The sequence below is a fragment of the Styela clava genome, chromosome 9, assembly GCF_964204865.1.
Source record: "Styela clava chromosome 9, kaStyClav1.hap1.2, whole genome shotgun sequence".
NCBI lineage: Eukaryota > Metazoa > Chordata > Ascidiacea > Stolidobranchia > Styelidae > Styela > Styela clava.
This window is the reverse complement of record NC_135258.1, coordinates 23,349,484-23,370,946: the sequence shown is the minus strand read 5'-3', so window position 1 is coordinate 23,370,946 and position 21,463 is coordinate 23,349,484. Positions and strand designations below refer to the sequence as shown.

The window sequence follows — 21,463 nt, the reverse complement described above, 5'->3', positions numbered from 1 at the left end:
TCTTTTGCTCTTTATACCTAACAGTCGGTTACGGCTTCCTCCACCACCAAGTCCATGATTCCGAAAACAAACAATCTAACTAATCCCATACCCGACTTGGAATGGTAACCGGACGAGAGGTCGTGGTTCGCCATATGGATAAGCCATCTTATTGGCTTTCCTCTCCCCCCCCCCCCCGGGATAAATATGTAAATCCTATCCTATCATTGATAACCTGTTTACAGTACGGAATGTCTGAATGTGTATGGAAACTATTCACTGCAACAATACTACAATATGGCACTGTTCTCCGATTCCAAGAATGGCCCCAACATTAAAATACATTAATTATAATAGTGAGTGCAAACTCTTCCTTCACTAGATACAAACAGGCATTGCACAACAAAACAAAAACACAATTTTGGTCATGTGCCTGCGACGCAGATCACAAAAGATTTAATTTATTTTCGAGACAGCGTGGCACAATCTCATGTTGTGCCAAGCGTCCTAGTTTCAGACACAAATAGAGTGTTTGTTTCATTGAACCAAATGTCAGAATGTTGGGACATCTTGGAATCGGAAAACTGTGCCCTATTGTACTATGGGAAATAATCTAAATTTTTTATGACGTATTCATCCTTGAATGCGGTACATAAAAAAGAATCGTAGACAGATACGATATTAATTCATGCTGAGAATGATAAATTTCTAATTGATAAAATTGGTAAGTGAACATTTGGTTTCTTTCTATAGTAAACAATTTGATTTGAAATCCATCTGCTTAATTGTCATTAAATGTGATCATATTACTGTATTATGAAAAGAATGAAATGAACTGTATGTATTCAAATAAAATATAACCAGAAACATAGACAATTTCGTGGCTCGCATGAGGATGGCACATCTTATCAATACAGTAATATGTAATAAGTTTCATCCAAATCAAATGTGCAATGTAGTGTGACTTTTGTTGGGTTATTCAGACTCTTTCGCTAATTGATATAATGCACCCATTCATTTTCGCTTGCTAACTTTTTAAACAGTTTTTTGTAGTGCACGATGCGTGGCAAGTAGTATTTAATGTACTCATTTTGAAATTTAATGTGTCTAGTTATCTGAAAATTATCAGTTCGAAATATCAATTAAATGGCGATGAAAAGTCCTACAAGAACCAAGCAATCTCATAGAGAGGTATTTATTGGATTTTTCTTTGGTCTGACCTATAGTTAAAATATGGTATCTGAGTAGTGGATCATAAAACTTGAAATTTGTTTTAGTGAGGCATGAGTGCTTTTCTCTTAATACAGTAATAATATGAATTGTTAATGAATGGCCTTTGGGGGGTTGTCAGTTGTAAACAAAATCAATAGAAGTACTTGTGATACTAAACTACACTAGACCCCATAATTTAATATATTTCAGTGGCAGAGTACCGTATATGCTCGTTTTTTTAGGGCCCGTTTGAAAAGCCGCCCATGTGAACAGAACATAAAAATAAATAAGGGCCGGTGCTTGAATGTAAAAGCTGATTTTTCAGTGGTAGAGAATGAGAATGAGTGGTAGAGATGTAAAAGCTGATTTTTCAGTGGTAGAGAACAATAGGAAATAAGAAGCGCTTTTGTCACAACGCTGTTGAATTTTAAGCACCTGTAGATAACACTCACGCCTTAGGCGTCCAAGTACATAACAGATAGCATTGATTACGTAACACCATGGTTCTCAAACTGGGCGTCGCGACGCCCAAGTGCGTCGTTTCAATATTGATAGGGCGTCACAAGACTTTTCTTCTTTTGCGGATTTGTACCTGCGGTGCGTAGAAAAAGTCAAAATTTTCATTATTCTCGTTTGAATCATACTGGAACTGGAAATAACAATGTATTAATTATTGTAACGATCGAAAATAACGAGCGCCCGTCTTGAATAAGGGCCGGTTTGGATAAGGGCCCGGTTAGTGAGTTGGTTGAAAAAAATACGGGCCCGGGCTACAAAACGAGCAAATACGGTATGTTTGTTTTCATGATTTACAAATCTTGAAAGGGTGGCACTTGTCATGTTTGTTTACTCAATTTATAAAGTTTTGATAAGTACTGAACTATATGTGTATGTGAAGAATTCAAAATATAACACTCAGTGATGACCCACATGAAGTGTAGGCTACTCAATATAGTGAATGCTCGACTCAGTGATAATTTAGAACAGTGGTTTCGAACCTTTCAAGAAATAAATTCGAGGAAATCTTACAACCCTTGGTATTATCAAATAGTATTGAATGGCATGTAGTGCTTCTATGGCCAGCTTCGTCCCCGATCCAAGCTGGAACAATAAATTAGTAAATTAATTATTTCTGCTGTATCCAAGAAAATGGCCACCAGACGAAGGATCATGGTTCGCCATGTGATTGAGTCAGCTTAACTGCTTTTGTCTCCCCTAGAATAAATATAAACGAATGGTTTTCTATTCCTATTCAAAGATGCTTGATCCTCAGTCTCCAGGAAGTCATTCAGGTGTTGATATCGAAGCTGAGCTGGGAATACATCCTGTTAGAAGGCCAACAGGAATTGATCAAGATGTCAATGAGCTAGGACAGCAGAAACGAGTTTCATCTGTATTAACTAGTCCGGTAAATTTACTTATTTTTAGTTGCTATGTGACCTTTATTTTGTATCAAATTGTAGTGAAGATAACTTAGTTTCTTGTGATAATCTATATTTTATTCAAGTTTTTTAGTTTGTTTGGGTTTATTTTTTATTAAAGAGCTAACATCGGAGTTTTCATTCAAGTCTTTAATGTGCAATCCATTCTCATTTTGTTTCTCTTTTAAGTATTATTATACAAGATCCAACTATGAAATCAAAGTAATATAGATTGAGGGTTAAGTTTTTTAGATATATATGGTTTTCGCTTAATTTACGCATGATCTCACGATTATGACTTTGTAAATGTTAACAGTGAATATTCATAGCGAGTGTCAATATTAGCTCACGTAATAATTGAACTGTGTTATAATTTTCTTCAATAGGTGTTCAAAGAAGAACTTGAAACTGTAGTGACTGACTTATTGCGTTCTGGTGATGGTGGAGGTCACGTAATTGCCAAGGAAATTGCAAATATGTTGTCGCCGATGAGCAGATCTCAATATAGTCTGGGTAATTTATTTAATTATATATCAGTTCATGCATGGTTTTAGCCATTAGGGCTATTGCTGTTAGTGCTTCTTGATGCTATGTCATCCAATCCTGCCTTGATATATAAACCAAGAAATTTTTCGATATCTCTATTAAAGGAAAGATTGATTAACAATAGTATTTCCCAGAAAAAGACTAACAAATATTAACAGCTATACTGACTGCTTTCTATTTGTAATTGTTATTTTAGCATACTTTTAAAACATCCTAAATTGAAACTACAAAATATTATTCTGCTTAAAACATAATTTGTCTTACAAAATCTTTTGTACCGCTCAGTCTCGGCTCACTATTTTTAATGGTCGTGCAATAAAAACTCCCCTTCTAAAACACAGTTGGGTATTGCACAGGCGCTAATAAGCAGGCTTTCCTCCATGCCAGTTTAGAATTTAGATGTTTTGCAAGTTGTTACATCACTACTAAGTTTATTATTCAGTTTCTTTATTGGAGTAAATTTTGTTCAACTTGCTTTGTAAAACCAATTCCTAATATGTTTTATGATTAAACGCAGTGTTTGAACCGGTGCTGCTATGCATTACATATTTACAATATTTAAAGTTTATGTTCTTTGCTCAGCTGTTCTGCTAGTAATTGTTGGTATAAATCAATCTATTCGAAGTTTTCACTTGTTTCTTCTATTACTTGTACAGGTGATGGAGTTTTCAATATGAAAACAGGTGACAATGATATTGTGTCATGTCATAATTTATTGCAATTTTGGGTTTTGCTTGCTCCAGCATTGCTATAGTAACTGGCTGTAGTATATATATTATATATTCACATAATTAAATAGTTCGATCAGTTATGTTCAATTGCATGCTCGATTCAATCAGAAGATATTAATAATAGTAACACTATTGTTAATTTTCAATGTCGTAAATAATAAATATTTGTAATACATCATAGTTCATGTAACTTGTTCCACATCCTCTTGTTAATCCAACAAGGTACAGTGCAATGTCAAACTTTGGTTCTCTGATCCTACGTACGTAGACTACAATATACCTGTTTTTTGGATATTTCACAGATGGCACAACTATGGCCTGGTTTATGTTGAGGCCTCTTGCATCTTGATATAATTGATTTATGCAGTTTATCATGCAGCTATTATAGTAATTAAATATTCATGTCAAAGCCATCTAGCATGGCATGCAAAATCAATTTTTTCAATTGCTTAATTGCTACTTGTCACGACAATAAAAATTGATGTGGCATTCTAAATGAGTTTCCATTTATATAATTTAATAACAGTCATATAATGAGTACCGTAGTTATCTTTGCTTGGTATACTACTGAACTACTTCCATTGATTGAACTAATATTCTTTCGAAGTGATTTGATCGAGATTTGTTGTTGGAAAGTTATACAATTGTAAAGGGAACATTATAATGTATGGGAACACTAAAGTTCAAGAAAAATGAATGCAGCAGATGCTGATGCATGATTGATTTTTTAATTGCAATGTTCATTCACTTACTGGCTGTCACTTCCTAATCAGGAATGGCCAATACCGAATAATTCACTATTTCAAATACATTCGAAAATATTATTTTCAAATATAAAATAGTCATTATATTTGAAAATAAACTACAGAGTAAAGTAACAGAAGCTTTTCTTAGTTTAAGAAGGAATTTGCATACATTGAACAATGGAATAACTGTTATCTACAACTAGCTATTTACCAGTAATTTTATGTCGGCAGATTGCCGTGGTAGTTTAGAGTAGTAAAGTAATGCCTTTATTTTTTTGTGAGTATGAAAATACGAATCAAAAATTAATTATAATCGCACAGTATACAACACATTTCATGTCCACAGGTTACCGTGGTATTTTAGAATAGTAATGCTTTTTTTCGTAAATACGAAAATACGAATCAAAAAATAATTATTTGTTCACTAAACATTTTATATCCACAGATTGTTGTGGTATTTTAGAATAGTAGCCTAATGCTTTTTTTTGTAAGTCGACGCAACCATGAGTTACATCGAACATGAATTAACATTAATATTATAACTATCATTATTCAAATCATTTGCCAAAAAACAGGAAAAGTATAAATTATCTATTTCTTAATAAATCAACTTTTTTTTCTGACTGGTGACAATTCATTTGGTATCATAATTCTTAACAAAGCGCATGACCACACCTTTTTTAATATCTGACTATGGCTAGGACAAACAGACAAAGTTTTCTGATAAATAAACTTAACGGTAAACTCCATTTTCAATAATATGCTTCAACCAGGGATATTAAATATCGCATTTTCACTATTTCGAGTACCAATACTTTTATTTTTTTGTATGTACTGAAATAAGAATAAAAAATCAATGCTAATCCAGCAGTTTACCACACATTTCATGTCTACAGATTGCCATGGTATTTTAGATTGATAGGCTAATACCTTTATTTTTTCAGAATTCTCAATGCAACCATTAGTTACATTGAACAGAATTAAATTGATGCTGCATTTTAAATGCTGGTATCGGTCACGGATTTGAATATTTTGTGTAACAGAAAATCATCCTAGTTAAAAGTCGATACTTTTAAATATTATTATCAAAATTATTTGCCTAAAATCAGAAAAAAGTATGAATTATTTTTCTTAATAAATCAACTTGTTTTTTTCCGACTTGCGACAATTTATTGGGTATCGTGACAATTGCCGCTATATTGCAATTTTTCGACGTAATGGAAACGAATGTGTAAATTAGAAGGGAATGGCGGCAGTACTCATAAACTCAATAAACAAAGGTGCTGCAACAATAGGCGGCGCATTCGCGCACAGAGCATAACAATCTTAAGTGCCGATTCTATTTCATTGCCATTACAATATGTAACAAATCGCAGAAAATTGTTTGAAGCTTTTCCTTGAAAACAAAGCACCTTGCTGATGACAAAAAATGACTATTATTAGAAAATTAGCCGGAAAGTATTCAAGTACATTGATATTCGAATATTTGATTCGCTTTGGACAACCCTGTTCTTAATAATATCAATAAAGAATGAAACATCTCTGATATTAATAGTTGTTCAAATATTTTCTACAACAATGAACTTTGTTCTTGCCTATTTAATAGGCATACATTTTAAGGGATTTTCCCATTGTTCATTTGGAATAATAAAATATTCCATTAGCATTTGTAGTAGTATATAACGTATGACAAAGTTTACGTACTGAAATTTTGTATTTCTTACCATACTCTGTGTTACCGATTTGTTCCAACTAACATTTATGTCATGGTGCTAGCAATCAATGTTGTACATTGTGATATTAGTAAACATTCACAATTTTGAATGCAGTTTTATTTATATTATTGAGAGCTGCTTTATGCTACCAAACAAATATTGCAATATTTTTTAATTGGTCTCACTACTATGTTTATAGGAAAATTAGATTCTCCGCTAAAAGATATTTAAGTTGTTTTAATGTAAGATTATTTACAGACTGATAGCATTCTGTTGATGAGTTTAAAATTGTGTTTTTTTCATGAGGTACGTTTGTCATTTCGCAGTTTCATTTATCATTTCTTTTTCATGTCTTGCAGGTGTTGGATGTGTTACACCAATTTATGACATCACAGGATCAGAGGCAACACGATACTCAAAAACGGAGAAGCAGATACGCTGCAAACTTGCTGCATTATACAGACTAGTTGACTTGAATGGGTGGTCTGAAGGAATCTATAATCATATTAGTGTATGTTAGATTATTTTTCAACTTCAGTGAGCATAACTTTTAATACTGGGATGAGTTGTTCTATCTTCTGATTATGATAGTTCTATTTATTTCCATTCAACTTAATCCACTCGACTTGGCTACCCCAAAATTCACAGTTCATTTTCATGTCTATTATATAGCACTGCGAGGCATGATTCTAAAACTGGATGAATAATTTATCGAGGGCAGGACTGAAACATTGGCAACACTTTGAATTTTTATTTTTGTCAAAGCATAGGCTATACTCATTTTAATGGTGTTACAACGAACTTGCTTCACGAAATCAATCCTTAAAGTAACTGGTCATAACGGTCAATATGAATTTTCTTCTTTTTTTGCAATAGAGTTTCATGTTTGGCAATTTTTGAATTTGGAGGCAAAATGCAGTTCACCGATCCAAAAAATATAATAATATATTATTGCAATAAAATGAAAGAAAAACCCCAATTGTTTTGTGCCTTGTACTTATGTTACTAAATTGACAATCAACCGAATTGTGGAAAGTTCTAACAAAACTGCTCACCATTTCTTTATTATTTCAAATTTTCAAATATGTTTCATACGTTACAGTATAAAGTCGACAAAGAACAGGAGCATTTTCTTATCAACCCATTTGGTTTACTATATCATGAAGTATCCGCATCAAAGTTGATGAAGGTAATGTTGCAGAATACTTATTAATACTTGGAGTTTTTATGATATTGGCATGATGTAATTTATGATATTAGTATTTTTTTCTGGAATTTGTGTTTTTCAATATCATTTAATCATCATGATAAAATGCCCCGCACCACAGTGGAGCAAACTCCAGTATTAAATACATAATATTCGAACATGGATTTGGATGATTTAGCTTAAAATTTTATTTATCAATGAACCATGCTGAACCATTAGTGATATTTATTATCTGACTCTTCCAGATGATAAATATGTAAGGTAACCATCAGCAAAAGAACTTGTTTGATATCTATTATTATCATCTAGATCTGTGTGGTTTGATTGTGTGTTATATACTGATACCTTAATTTTTGTCATGACAGAAAATAATGAAATCATTCTTGTGTTTAAACTCCCTTATACCTGTTTAACTTGTTCATTGGGTGTGGACGTACACTCCATTCATTTATAGTATAAGTCTGCTATTGTAAACTGTATTCCGTCTTCTTTTAAGTACCTACCCAGTCAAACACTCTGGTCCCACACCCTGCTTTTATCTATACTTTGTTTATTTCAGTTCAAGTACCCAGTGTTTCTAAATGAAATTATTAAAATTAAGATTACGCAATGTTTTATCTTTGAATATTGATATCCATCCTGGTATTACAACGATTAACAATTTATTTGTTCAATGTTTTGTATAAATTGTAAGATTAGGGTCTTCATTTCTGATATATGGGTTTTTAGTTTTTGAAAGGGAACACTGGGAGGTTGTTGGCGCAATTTGCAGTGTCAATTCGGATTTCATTGTGCTATACATACACGCACCACTGCACAGCTCAAACAAGTGGTTTGAAATATATCAGTTAGAACTAATCCCTCTCACTAATAAAATCCATGGACCGTGGCACAAAATCATTTTTTTTGTCTATTCACTGAATTATATAATTTCACAGAAAGTACAGTAGCTCTTAATAATTGAAAACATGGCCTGTTGAATGACAACTTCAATATAAAGTTCTTTTATTTGTAAATTACTTAGGTGATAGTTTTAGCAGCGTGATAAATAGAATTTTTACATATTATTCTTAGCGTCCCAATCTTTTGCATTTCTTAAGATGTAAAGATTTAAATTTGGAAAGGAATAGGTTTATATAGCTCACTCTCATGACCTCCTTTGCCTTGTCATTCGCACATAACAACTTTGTCAACAAAGGACCTTTCAGGACTTTTTATTTGACTATTTCACTCAAAAATTATGATCTGATTTTTAGATCAACATGCAAGGGGATGTTATTGACCAAGGTACAACAACATTTATATTGAATCGAGCAGGTTTTATCATACATTCAGCAATCCATTCAGGAAGACCAGACTTAAATTGTGTAATACACGCCCATATACCAGATTGTGTTGCAGTAAGTGCGGTCTTTCATTTTTTGTTGTTATTAATAGTTTCAAATTAAGAGAAATAATAAAAATGTTATTAATAGTACCATAATACAGCTGCAAAAATTATATATTGTTATTAGGATTTTTGTTGTTTTGATGCAATTTGAGAAGTTATGAAATTATTATATTAGTTTCTGCTGTATTTATTAGACTGTGTTTTATCTACTAAATAACGCAACTAAACATCATTTGATATATGAATAAAAGGCATAGAGAAAAGCAAGTTGATAAAATCACGCAGAATTGTGCTGGTACTATAAATTTTATTGTCCAAGGAATATACCACAAATTTATTGAACTGTTAAAATTATTCCAGAATATTAAATAGATAATAAATATACTATTAATCTAGCAAAGCAAGTTTTGACAAACATCTTGAATAATTATGTTAGGTATCTATAATGGAATGTGGATTACTTCCCGTTTCACAAGAAGCTCTGATCATTGGAGATGTATCTTATCATAACTTTATGGGATTAGCAGTTGATCTGAAAGAAAGGAAAATGCTCATCAAACATATGGGACCAAATAACAAGGTGATTTATTTGTCTTATTAACAGTGTTGAAGTTTTTCCAGTCTAAAATTTGACATTTTTCAATGAAGATCACTTTTGAACTTATCAGCTATATTAGGTTTTTTTTAGTTCTAGTGTCTCAGTATTTAAATATGAATTCATTGATTCAGGATCTGAGTGAGACTTGGATACTGCTTGTAAAGCCAGCAGTTGAATAAATTGTACAGTTTTTTTATTTCAGACAATTTTACCCATTTTTGTTAAACATGACAGTACTCAATATAGTTATCTCGATTAATAAATTATAACCCAACCCCTAACATAATTTTGTCTGACTCAATTGGTTCGCGTTCCATTGATATCACAGTTTTGCTGCTTCCAACATAGATATGTTAATAGGAGTTATTTGATTCCAGTTTTGAATATTTACTCACTTTATCATAATATTATGATTTAGTTGAAATATTTTGCGTGTTTTGTTTATAAACAACTTTTCGATATGTACTGATCACCTTCTATTTTTGTGGTATTGTTTTATAGTTGTGGAACTGTTGTCATATAAAATGAGCAATATATTTTCTGCAGTAGGCCTATTTGTGAAAGTATTTTGGTATGTAGAAAGAATCTTCAATTGGGTATGATAAAGCAAGCACTCGAACCATGCTAAGTTCTCACAATATGGGCGCACGATTTGTAGGATCGGCTTGTATGCCTATTTCTATACATTCATTGTTTAGGGCCAATTTTAGGGGGTCGGCTTATATGCGAGGATGTGCAGTATTTTCAAAACTACTTTACGTTAATAATAGCAGCGTTTGTCAATTAAACAGAATATTCTTATCTGACTTTGTAGCTGCTCTTCTGAGATATGAACACAGTACAGGGTACATAGTATACGGTTCTTGTGCACCAAACCAATGTATGCTGTGTGGCTAAAATATGCTTGTTTTAGATGAGTTTTCTGGATTCCCAAATTTCAACCTATAGTTCCACATCTCTCAGATCTGTTTTTATGATTTGTCCCCATTTCCAACAGTTATTTAAGCAGATGACTTCTTCCATTCAATTACTACAGGAAGTCCTAGCAAACTATATGCTTCCTAACTTGGTTGCATTGAGTTCGAAGCAAAATTATTTGAATGACTGTATTCGTATTGTGTAATACAAGTTCATCTACAGTTGAGATAAAGTTATAATACATTCCCAGAGTTGCTAGCTTTGTGACATTCCTGTACAAGTCCCTTGGTAATTTAAAATAGTATTTACGCTAACCCTGTTTTGGTTTTCTAAATTCCGACACACGCACACGTTTATTCCCTGGTGGCCTGTGTGCTTGGTTTATGTGGTAAGCTAATCATTTGATTTTAAAATCTTTTAACCTCTGTCGCAAACTTCTAATTTCTGTTATGTATGGCCATGGATCAGACAACATATCCTAGGATACGAGTTGTTTGAATTTCCATTACGAGGTAGAATAGTTTGAAATAGATGACTATACCTGATATACTTTTCAGTGCACTTTTCCCGAATGTACTAATTTGAATAAATCTCAAAAACTTCTATCAGAAGAAAAAGTTAAATCAAATTTCACAAATATCTGAATAATAATGGATTAATTTTATCTGGATTTTTCAAGTCAGCAGGAAAACATATGTTTATCGTATAAAATGCTGTACACAACCACGCTCATGGTTGTCTGACCATTTACAGCGTGCAGCGTTGGCAAAGTTAGGATATAAAAATTTGATTATATAGGTGACATGAATTGAGCAAGTAGTGTACAAAGAAGACTGATTCAATAATAATTTTCTTTTTTACCTCAGGTCATGTTTCTACGAAATCATGGTTTGCTTGTTTGTGGAGAAACTATCGAAGAAGCTTTCCATCTTTTGAACAACGTTGTTTATGCTTGTGAAATACAGGTATTTATTTTCTAATGCTTATTATGCCTTAATAAGCTAGGAATATCAAAATAGTCTGATATTCATTCAATTTCATATACTCAATTATTTTACAATAGCATCAGGATTGTATTAATTTTTCTCCCATTTTCAGTCAAAAATGTCAGATTTTATTGGAGACATTTACAGAAGTTTAGAGATCTGCAGTTTTTCCTTGTATGAATAGAATAAAGACCAGTAGATTGGTTAATTTACATAGTTTTAAACTGATGGGATAAGAGTAATAATAGCTGCAACTGCCATCTGGGATCGTGTAAATTACTGCGACTATATTGTCAGACGTGGTCAGCCAAATGAAAGTTAATGTGTTATTGATACAAAACATGTATATAAATTTTTATATATTTTGATTTGTTTACTCATTCGTTATAATTTCTTTTTATATGTTCTGGCAGTGTCTTCGTTAAATTTATGTTCAACTGTTTTTGTAGGTCAAACTTCTTTCATGCGTGAAATTGGATAAAGTTACTTTAATAGACAAAGCAATCAGGTCGCAAGTTTTTGATTCTGTGAAATATGGGAAAGACCAGATGAATGGTGGAGACACAAGTAGTGATATCAAGTGGGAAGTTGGTGAAATGGAATTTGAAGCTCATATGAGGATGTTAGATAACATGGTAAGAAATTTTCTGCCCAAAAGCTTTTAAGTTCTAGAACTACAAGGTTTGGTTTATTCACTACCATTTTAACCATTTACATTTCACGTTGCTACCACTGCATACCAAATATGAGGCTTCCTCACTTAATCTTTCTCATCATAACTGCTCATGTAGACTGCTTGTGGTTTGCATGAGTAAAAGATTTATTTTGATGATCATGAGTGCCTATTAGCATACAACGATTAGTATATGCACATTTTTAATATTCCAATTGTGAGATTTCTAAGTATTATCAAATTAAGATAATATAGATTTGTCTAAAAACTATAAAATGAAATTCGATTTCCTTCAAACAGTCTGTTTATTGAGATTGATGATGCAGTGAAAGTAATTTTGTTTTGTATTGTCATGCTTAATGGTCCCTGACCAATATAGCTACGCTGGAAAAGTGATGTAATATATAAGCATGATTTGATCAAAATAGTAAATCGATTATAATTTTTGCAGAGTATTCGTTGAACTTAGATGCAAATGTTCTCTCATTGACATAAGATCAATGTATTTTCATATCAAAGTTTTTTCTGTACTATTGTATCATTTCAAAATGCCTGCATGGCACCATTTGAAGAATATCTCATGTGATTAGTATTACGGTACTAATAGTTTGTCTTGTCTATGATGACAGTTAATTCTTGCATATGTTTATTGATCTGTTTTAAACGCATCTGTAAACAGAACAAACCATGATTGATCTGAATGTGAATATGAAAATTGTGAAGATGCCGTGAGCATACCTGACATGAAAGTAACACTCTGATGAAATTTTTCATTGTTTATATATATTTTCCTGTCACGAGTTATCATCTGTTCCTTGGGGTTAAATTGATCACCTTTTTCGTAAGCTCAATATCATTGTTTGCCAATCATCCAATCTTTCCCAGGTTAGATATTTTTGGCGGCATAGACTTAAAAATGGTTAATAATTGTCTCATCGAAAATAGAGAGAACTGCTTTTCTTTGCTAATTTCATGATATATTTTTACTGTTACCTAAATTTGGTCGTACACAAATCATTGTAAGATCTGTTCTAAAGTGCTTGGTTTATCATTGTTTGTGCTTGCTAGACTGTGACTTGAGAGCAGACGAGTACATAGGCAATAGGCATTACATCATTGTTTGATTAGCATCAGCTTGTGCTATTCCAGAACTATATTGAATCCCTATGACTTTTTCAAGTGTCATTATTATGTCTGCCATAAATTTCATTGTTTCTGTCTGCTTTTTCATTTGAATATGGTTATTGTGCTATATAATGTTGAACTATAGTTGATGTGTGAAATATAGAAGAAGTCAATTTATATACATGAAATAGAATTTTGCTCTAAACATGACAAATATATCATCGAGGATTACTGGCATTGACAATTGATATCGTTGATGTTTTTAAATTTTATGCCACATGTAAAGACGTATTGCTTTAATGTTGAGACATTTTCAATATAATTTAATGCTTATATCAGTATGGGCTATTTATTGGCTATTCTTCATAACACAATAAACCCAGACAAATTTTATCAGTCTTGTTTGAATTAAACAGGAAACTTATCTTATTTCCGGATTGGAAACTGTTTATGTCTAAATTAATAGTATTCTAGCATTAGTATTAACAATACCTTATTTTATGTTATGCAGGGCTATAGGTCGGGATATACATACAAAAACCTAATGCCATCACTTAAAAGATCCAGATTGAAAGGTGATGTTGAAATTTCCGCAACTGTTCAAGGAAATGTACAAGTAGATGATATACAAGGTTGAAATTTTCATTTTGTCTTCGATAATTTCTAATTTCTGTTATAACATTGTAACTTTAGAAGACTAAAAGGGGTTGACGGTGTCAGAAAAAATTCAGTATTTCCAATATTTTGTTAATGTTAAATAAGTGCATAAACAATCCAAGAAATGATTATCTACAAGCAGTCGTAATGCTATTGATAATATCAGCATTTATTATAATTGATGAAACTTCATGATATTTTTGTCTACTATAGTCTCTCACCATGGCCTCTTTGAACTTTTGACTTTGACATAATTTTCATGAATACAAATGATTTGCAGAAGCTCGGTCCAGGTTACAGTCATATCCACCAAATTCCAGATGGATAAATTCACCAAATCAGTACACAAAAATTTCCCAGAATGGTTCCGGCCCTTCTCCAATAAATGGAGATGTCAGTCCCAAGAATAAAACTAAGGTTGGTTAAACTTTTTTTTTTATCTCTGAAAGCCCAGCATTTTGGAAATACTTTGTCAGTATTACATTACTCTGATGTTCAAGGATTTAAATGGTTTTTATAATGTTTTTGTAAAAAATTTTGTTCAATCTATGCAATACAATAATATATATTACACTCTTAGAGAAAAATATAAATGTAAAACTACTAATACCGACGGTCATTCAATGTTCTTTTTGATCCTCAAATTGATTAGATATATGAGTAGAGGAAACTCCCATTTACTCAGTTCAATGATTCCTCAATAAAATTGACTTCACTGGTGGATTGATGAAATAGGCCCTATTGTAATAGCTTTGTGGTAATCAAATAAGTTCTTTCTAAATATTTAGTTTTTCGGATATTGTGTAACGTATGTATGGATTTTCGATAGAACTGTTTGTGCTGGTTTTTCAATCTCATTTTATCGCCTGCTTTTTCAATTGTCAAATGAAAAACTTTTCCTCTTTGCTGATGGGTAGACTGAATTTTTGATTTCTGCTTTTTTCCATTTTGTTTTTTTCTTGTATATTTCTTTGAAGGTTTACTTTGGTTTGTTTTGCATGATTTTTGTTTTTGTTCATTTTTTCTGAAATTAAAGTGGAGGAATGATGAAGGTTCGAGCCATAGTACTCCGATACGTATATCAGATCCAAACCAATTTGTTCCTAAAAATACAGATCCGAGAGAAGTTGCTGAAAAAAGGAAACAGGTATGATTGGCAGAACTGTTCAAGACTTGTATTCGTCAATACTGAGTCTATTGATATAGGTGTTTTGGGTTTTAGGCGAGGGACAGGGCCTCGTATAAAGTTCAAAATTTTTTTACAAAATGACCAGTTGAATACTGACATTTAAACGAGATTTGTCCTTTCTTCCTCTTACCTATGATAAAACTGATCTTTATACTGCACATAATATGTTCAGTGCTGCAATATGTGTTTACTATAATCATTTTAGTTATCAATTACCAGTAATGAATATAAAACACTTTCCTAACAAAGTAGTTTGTTATTCAAACTAATTTGGCAAATCATAAAATGTTGTGGTAAACCATTGTAGTAATAGTCTGTCTTTCCAGTTTCTAGTGAAATTCATTGATTGCTATATTACTTTTTGTTGCATGCAATAAATTGGTGCTATCTCATATTTTGCTTTTTTATTTGCTTCTGCATTTCAAGTTTAATTACTGCCTTTCTTCTATTCTTTTTGTTTATTACTGTGTGTTGTGCCAAGTAATATTATTGTAATTTTTACGATTCGTTACATTGCTACGTACATTCATTAAGATTCGAGCTCAGGGAAGATGGGATGAAAGAGGTCCAGGACCACAATCACAAAAACTTGAAGGTGTTCATCCACCTGACAGTAGTATGCCATTGCAGGTAAAAACAGTTTTTGGATCTTCACCAAATTTACAATTTTTGTAGGTCCTTGCTTTGGGCCTTAAATGGGTTATGCTTGGTTAAGGTTTGTTTACTTCAGATCAGTGATTTTCAATCATGTGTTCGGCACATCACCAGAGTTCTGTAAAAGATTTTTATTGTTGTTCTGCAATTTCATGATACTAAATTATAAATCAAAAATTAGAGTAGGTTTATGATGTTGAGACAAATGTGTTGCCTGATTATAAAAATCAACAGTGTAACGCTAAAATTCAGAATCTCATTCAAGGTTTTATGTCATCATAAAATAAATCACATATAACATATTCCTAATGTCTATGAGTAAAAGGGTTTATGCTTGCTTGTGGGCAATTTGAAGATAAATGCTTTTCATTGACTTGAGTTGTATAAAAAAGGGAAGTAAATATTTTCCCCAAATATATTATATCCATCTTTTAGTGTTTTACTGATTCTCCTCGATCGACTGCTTTTGATAGCTTAGAACTTGGGAAAATCAACGACCAAGATAAACTGGTATATTGTGTGCTGCCATTCTTCATGGTCATATCATTCTCAACATCAAAGCATAACAAAGTTCAAATGTGATTAAAGCACCATCCTTATTAGTATATTTTGATTCTCCATTAATTTCTTTATCTGAGGGAAATGTATACATTTAGTTAAAACAGGATTCATCCTGAAATGTTGAAATTATTATTATGAGGGTATAACGTTAAGTCAAAAAGTGCTGGATTATAAGAATTTGTGTGAATTTCCATACATGATGTATTTTATACTTCAAATCAAATCGAGTTGGTTTAAAAAAGATTGCATTTTAAATTGATTTATATTATTATGTGGTTGTTTTCTACCCATGTTAATTAGAGTTCATTGCGGTAACAGATATTTGGAGATCAAGTTGATTTTGCCAATCAGTCTCAGCCTGCAATAAAACTGCATGGGCATGGTTGAATTTGGGAATAGTTATTTTAGACTGTTTTCAATTTAATATGCAGGATGATATGATTTGTAAATTTTCCATCATAAGCATGGTATGGTGAAGAGGATGCATTTATTTCAGGAAAAGAGAAACCTCTAAAATATGTGGCAAACATTCTCATTTTAGTTTCTAGGCTAAATAAGATGTAAGCCATGGCCAACACAGTCTATCAATTCATGTGTCGTATTCCAACACGTATCTGCAGTAATAAACATTTTTGTCACGATTAAAAGTTAGTTGGAATGGACCGACTGTTAATAAACTATGTAATATGTGCCACAATAGTAATGAATTGTAAATGGAATTCCTATTAACCCTCACTTTTTGGATCCTTTTTATAGTAATAGTAGTATATATTTCAATTAAAAAACAAATTCTTCTCAAGGACGGCGTGTTCACAGGCAGTAAAGGGATAATTCAACGTGATTATCATTCTACAACGATTGTGACTGGCCCTCCAAATCCATTTGCAAGTATGAGTGAAGAAGAATTAGAGAAATACAAGCAAGAGGTTGCTCAAAAATCAAAGAAGGATTCTGAGGGCGATGAACGTAAGTTTTCATGATGGCAAGTCATTTTCAGTTACACAATGATGTACGTTATCTCAAATATTAGTTTGATTTTTATTAAAGCAAATATTTAGAGTGTTTATGATCACAACCTCACATACTACGATGCCCACAACTTGAGGTACCACAGAGAGGTGGCAAAAATTTGAGACTATTGGAAATATGGTTCCCAATGACATTTCCTTGAAACTGCAAAGTTTGTATACCTTCTCTCTTGCAGTGAGCCAAGATCGTTGTGAATTAAAAAGAAATTAGATTAAGATAAATTTGTTGACTGGAGACTATGTAGAAACCTATCTCAGGGTAAGTTATAGACAACATGAAAGGATTCCAATTAGCGCGGACATAAAGTGCTTATAACCCGTATATTCTATTCTACGTATATTATAGTATATTCCAAATTAGCCGAAATAGTTTGTGCGGCTAAATCTAAAAACAAATTGTGTTGCAATGAATTGTTTTCATCCTCGTTTCGATAGTGACCCAACATACCGGAAATTTTTTGCAATTTACAGCTTATAAAATAGCTGTTCTATATTAGTTAATAGCTTATTTGATTATGACGACGATCCCCTAATAACCTTTGCGTTTTGCTGAATCAGCGAATGGTTTTGTGAGCAGATATATAAAAAAAGCCTGTGGCAGCACAACTATTACCGTATTTCTTGTGTAGAGGGATAATTGTGGCGAAATTTTGCTTAGTGATATCGAGGGACCAAAGAACACTTACGCTGAGTCAACAGTCAAAATTTATAACAAAAATTAGCCCTATCAAAAAAAGTGTGTGCTGTTATTAATTAAGGACTTTGACTTTTCTGTAGAATCTGAAACATTTAAAACACACATAGTTACACTTTTTCTGTGCTTGCCAAGACACCACCATTCATAGGTGTGAATACTGTAAGTTTCTTATATCCTCTTTTCTTAGAAGCAATAAAACAACTAATTACTATCTCATCACACATGTCATTTGTATTTATAGCTGCTTTACAATGATAATATTATTAAGCCCATTACCTATGTCCTTGCATTTTAGAAAAGTGAATAAATTTATGTGAGGGATTTTAGAATGTATTCAAAATAGTCCAGTACTTGGTTACCCTGATTATCTACTGACTGTCTCAGCTAGCCATATCCGTAGTCAATTCAATGAAGTAGTGGTGTGACAATGTGTCAGAAGATTTTTCAGATTATTTTTTTGACGAAACAATACCAAAGTGCCAATTGTTACATATACCAGCAAATGTGACGCAGGAACAGACAATGATGCAGCTGGCCTGTGGGCCTGGGTTTGGACCACTCTGATTTAACATATTATGGTAGTTTGGTTTCATTTTTGTAAATTTTATGAAACATTTTTACCTTTTTAGCAACAACATTTCATGTATATCAAGAAGAAACTGAACACACAATTGAAGTTGTTACAACAAAAGTTTCTTTATCTGATGAAACTGATGGAAATAAAGGTAAGGTTCAGTAGATTCCATGTTGTATCCTGTTTATTTGAACTGTAAGGAATTTTGGCATGGCATTAAAGAGTTCAATTTATAGTTTAATTTTAATGTTATGTATTTTTATGTGAAAGCCTCATGCATAAGTCTGTAAATTTGGGGTATTAATATTATAGGAATATATGTATTGAATTACCTTTGTAATGTAAGTTTTAATTTTGTATATTCATATTTTTGACATGGCAGAAATTATGCTATTTTTGATAACATCAAAGATGGATTTTCATAATTTTTTATAGTTGGCAGTTTTAAAGTTATGATATTTATTTGCTAGGAGCTGCGGAATCTGTTGTACAGGATCAATATAATGAAGATGTGCAAAATGCAACAGTTGTCACCGCACCTGAGCAACCAAAAGTGAAAAAAACCGTCTTGCCAGTTGAAGTTCTGACTGCTGCAACTCCTGAAAGTGTTTCAATTAACAATAACAATAAATCTAAAATTGAAGATAAGCAAGAGCCAGAAGTAGTGGATATGCCACATGCTAAAGATTTGTCTGTGAAAGAAGAACCAAAAGTAAGTTTGATACTGTTCTATTTCATATCAAGTTATAAAAAATATTTTGTTGGTGTTTGCAGTAGTATGTGAATTGTAGTGTTGAACCCTTCATTCAATTTTTTAAGAGGAATAACACTGGTATCTTTTTCTAATATGCAGCTTGGCGACAAGAAGAAGACAAATGGCAAAGAAGGGGCAACCATGTCACCATCAAAGGTCGTAGAAAAAGAAGATGGTGATTCTGCTCATGTAGATGAAGGAAAACATGATGACAAAGGAAAACACAAGAATAAAGAGAAGAAGCAGAAGCGCCGTTCACTCAGCTTTCTAAAAAAGAAGGAGAAGAAAGAAAAAGCATAGGATTTGCATCAGAATTCATAGAATCTGATATTCATTCTGAACTGGACTTGATTTCAGATGGAGTTTTTTGCAAATCTTCATTCTCCAACTAACATAGATTCATGGACGGACGGGTCACTAAATTTGTTTTGTCCCATTATAACATAATAGTACAATACCCATACTCCATTTTTGTCCACAACTATTTGTCGCTCATGCTTGTTGAACATGAACATAATTAAATGTTGTTTGGAACGGTCTGCTATAAGGTGTTGCACTTTTAATGAAATGTTGTTTGTTTTGATATGATATTGCATGGCGACATCAAGTGCTATTTTTTCAAATGAAGGTACATTTCAAAGTTTATGTACATTTAACCTTGTCCATATGTATCATTGATTACTTCAAGCAATGTGACAGTGACCTGTGTTGATACAGTCACTCTGTCAAGTTGGGTACATCTGGTTATGCGATTGTAATAAAGACACATTGTAATAATGTTTTTTTGTTAAACGCGGATGAAAAAATAACCTAAATCCCTCTTCGATTGTTATTAAAAACCATTTGCACTGCCCTAACATTTTTTGTGTTGTGTTCCTCGGTCTAAAATAGGTGTTATCTATGTAGCAGATTAGGCATGACTTGTTGTATATGATTTTACACTTTTATTTTGTGTCTTGTGATCTCGTTCTGTGGTAAGGATATTGTATGGTTGTTGCAAAGATATGACATGGTGATAAAGGCATATTTGATTTGTCATAGTGAACGAGTATTTTTCGTCTTGATGTTGCATTCTTAACAAACATTGTGTGTATAATGTTTTTGTTGGATGAGTCATTTTTTAAATTTTGAATGAGGCCCGTAGGATAATTTTATTTTGTAGCAATTGATGTAATGCTTTAGATAAGCAGTGATGCTTGTTTTAATACTTTTATTTAGTCTTATTCCACATTTACAGTCATTTTAATGCTTCTGCGACCACATCACTGCAGTTAAATTTTTGCTATTATGTATCATAGCAAGTCTCAAGCAAGTGGTTATTTTATAGTAAATATGTTATTATATTCTTCAATGAATGATACATTTAACATGGTGCGTGCTAACATTTACTAACTCACATATATTTGACTGTGCTAAACTGCTTTTGACACTTCATCACTGGCGATTGATTATATTGTTGTAGATATCTTGTACAAACCTTCAATTTTTGATTCAAATTATTTACTAGCATGTAATTGTCACAAATAAAATCACACCTGCTGCTCAGTTTGCTTCTGTCATAAATTTGGTTTTGGGTAAGGGCGCTGTTGTTGTATTGTTAAAGTAGGTGATAAAAATAACATCAGAAGCGAGAAAACGTCTTGTTTCTTTCCTTTCGTTATTTAGTGTTTCTTGGCAGTTGGAGTATAGATCTGGACGTTACAGGGAAGAACTTAGGTCTCACTGTTTCCGGATGTATTCTGGTGGAGTGGATCTGTGGCAATGCTCTGCTAAAATGTGTTTATGAAGACAAGTCAATATCATTGGGATCGTAAATGTTTGTACATAGTGAATGACTTTTTTGTGGGTAGCTGAAACGCCCGGATTAGTAATTCTGAATTTGAGTCTACTAATTTGTTTGTTCATTCGTTCCAATGATAACTAGCGAGCATCGCCGATCTGGTGACTGGCCCTTCCAGATTAAAAACGGACAATTGGAAGGGCAAATAGAAATGGAATACAGCCAGACATACCAATACATCGGTTTCAAATAATGCTGTTTATCATGTAATTTGAATATGGAAAAATTCGTCTGTTATTCAAAATGATGGGGATTTTGGTTG

General features: G+C 32.5%; 1 protein-coding gene across 3 annotated transcripts; it reads left to right on the top strand.

Annotated features, from left to right (window-relative positions):
• Positions 1-1,022: 1,022 nt before the first annotated feature.
• LOC120340215 (alpha-adducin-like) lies at positions 1,023-20,907 on the top strand. Of its 3 annotated transcripts, XM_039408508.2 has the most exons (18): positions 1,023-1,170; positions 2,450-2,599; positions 2,999-3,125; positions 3,815-3,841; positions 6,710-6,861; positions 7,453-7,539; positions 8,814-8,957; positions 9,384-9,527; positions 11,330-11,428; positions 11,899-12,084; positions 13,759-13,879; positions 14,185-14,321; positions 14,941-15,051; positions 15,628-15,723; positions 17,109-17,274; positions 18,663-18,758; positions 19,078-19,319; positions 19,461-20,907. In XM_039408508.2, exons 1-18 carry the CDS (start codon positions 1,126-1,128, stop codon positions 19,659-19,661), a joined length of 2,331 nt encoding a protein of 776 aa, XP_039264442.2. In that variant the 5' UTR covers positions 1,023-1,125; the 3' UTR covers positions 19,662-20,907. The 3 variants fall into 3 exon arrangements, with proteins under 3 accessions (XP_039264442.2, XP_039264443.2, XP_039264444.2); XM_039408509.2 differs by lacking the exon at positions 3,815-3,841; XM_039408510.2 differs by lacking the exon at positions 14,941-15,051.
• The last annotated feature ends 556 nt before the right edge of the window (positions 20,908-21,463 follow it).